General features: G+C 37.9%; 1 protein-coding gene across 1 annotated transcript; it reads left to right on the top strand.

Moving 5' to 3' along the window:
- The first annotated feature begins 493 nt into the window (after positions 1-493).
- LOC146996152 (multidrug resistance-associated protein 1-like) lies at positions 494-1,158 on the top strand. The gene is made up of 2 exons (XM_085821373.1): positions 494-592; positions 733-1,158. The coding sequence occupies exons 1-2, from the start codon at positions 494-496 to the stop codon at positions 1,156-1,158; spliced, it is 525 nt and encodes a 174-aa protein (XP_085677499.1).
- Positions 1,159-1,421: the final 263 nt, after the last annotated feature.

Below are 1,421 nucleotides of genomic sequence, written 5' to 3' on the forward strand. Positions count from 1 at the left end.
CAAATACTTCTCTTCATATAGAAAAAACGTGAGTATGATAGCTTGGACTTTCAGATTTTATATAATCTGAATAACGAAGAGGAAAACCTAACCCCTGATATCTCAGTTGATGAATTTGAGAATGCTGGAAAGACACTTTGTACATTGATACAGAAAGAATCATTTACAGGCATGAAAGTTCCCACTATTCGTGCGCTAAGACCATTCGTAGACCGAAATGGAATTTTCAGAGCCAAAACGAACGTCATACAGCATGAAGATAAAGAAGCTACCCAGCTACCCTTCGTGATCAGCAGCGATTGATTTTTGCTGCTAAACAGTTGGAAGATGGAAGGACTCTGTCAGATTACAATATTCAGAAAGAATCTACGTTGCACTTAATCCTTCGCTTGCGCGCTGGAGAGCAAAGAAACGCAAGAAGAATTACACCACTCCTAAGAAAAATAAGCATACGAAGAAGGTTAAATTATTTGTTACTTATGCACTTATGGTAATGGCTACTTTGAATTGGTTGGTGAGAATAAGTTCTGAATTAGAAACTAATGTAATAGCTGTCGAGAGAATCCTTGAATATTCTCAGACACAAACAGAAGCTGAATGAATTGTCAAGAAACAAAATACCATCTGCTGGGTGGCCTGGTAGTGGAGAAGTTATCATGAAAGACTGTTCAACAAGATATAGAGATAGTCTGTATTTAGTTTTAAAGAAAATTAATTACAGTGTTAGAGAAGGAGAAAGATTGCAATAGTAGGCATGGAACTAGAGCAGGAAAGTCATCTCTGCCACTGTCATGGTTCAGAATTATTGAAGTACTTGATTCGGATATTTGGACTGCATTAGATAATGCACGCTTAAAAACTTTTGTATCTAGCTTGGATGATGGACTGGACTCGGAATTTGTAGAAGGAAGTGAAAATCTTAGTGTTGATCAAAGACAGTTGGTGTGCTTAGCCAGAGCACTACTGCGGAAGACTAAAAATTTAGTTCTTGATGAAGCAACAGCTGCAGTTGACCTACAAACTGATGATCATCAGACTACCATGCGAAAGAAATTTGCAGATGCTTCAGTGATTACCATTCCTCATCGAATGGACCTGTGTGTATTGAGTTTCTCCGCACCGTCGAACCTCAATGGTGGGAGGAGATGTTACATTTAAACTCTGGACTATCAGCGCCGTTGCATCTAAACTCTAGAATAATCTTAACAAAAATGTAAATAGAACTCTGATTTGCAGCAAACTAGAACAAGAACCAGAACTAGAAAGATCGTATCAAGGAAAACGCGTAATGTTCATGTAAACGTAATCTACTAATTTCTACATATAATAAAAGAAAGAGTCTGTGTGTTTTTTGTTCGTACTGCGTGTAAGCTAATAGACCCAGGGCTACGAAATGTGGTATATAGGTGCATCTAGACTAG

The sequence above is a fragment of the Stegodyphus dumicola genome, chromosome 7, assembly GCF_044657685.1.
Source record: "Stegodyphus dumicola isolate Sdum_Otavi_A_Nest chromosome 7, ASM4465768v1".
Classification (NCBI taxonomy): domain Eukaryota; kingdom Metazoa; phylum Arthropoda; class Arachnida; order Araneae; family Eresidae; genus Stegodyphus; species Stegodyphus dumicola.

Excerpts from the sequence above, each read along its gene's own strand:
- LOC146996152 (XM_085821373.1), top strand. The coding sequence starts at position 494 with ATGGCTACTTTGAATTGGTTGGTGAGAATAAGTTCTGAATTAGAAACT. Across the intron at positions 593-732 it reads ATTCTCAGACACAAACAGAA|GAGAAAGATTGCAATAGTAG; the intron begins GCTGAATGAATT and ends GTGTTAGAGAAG.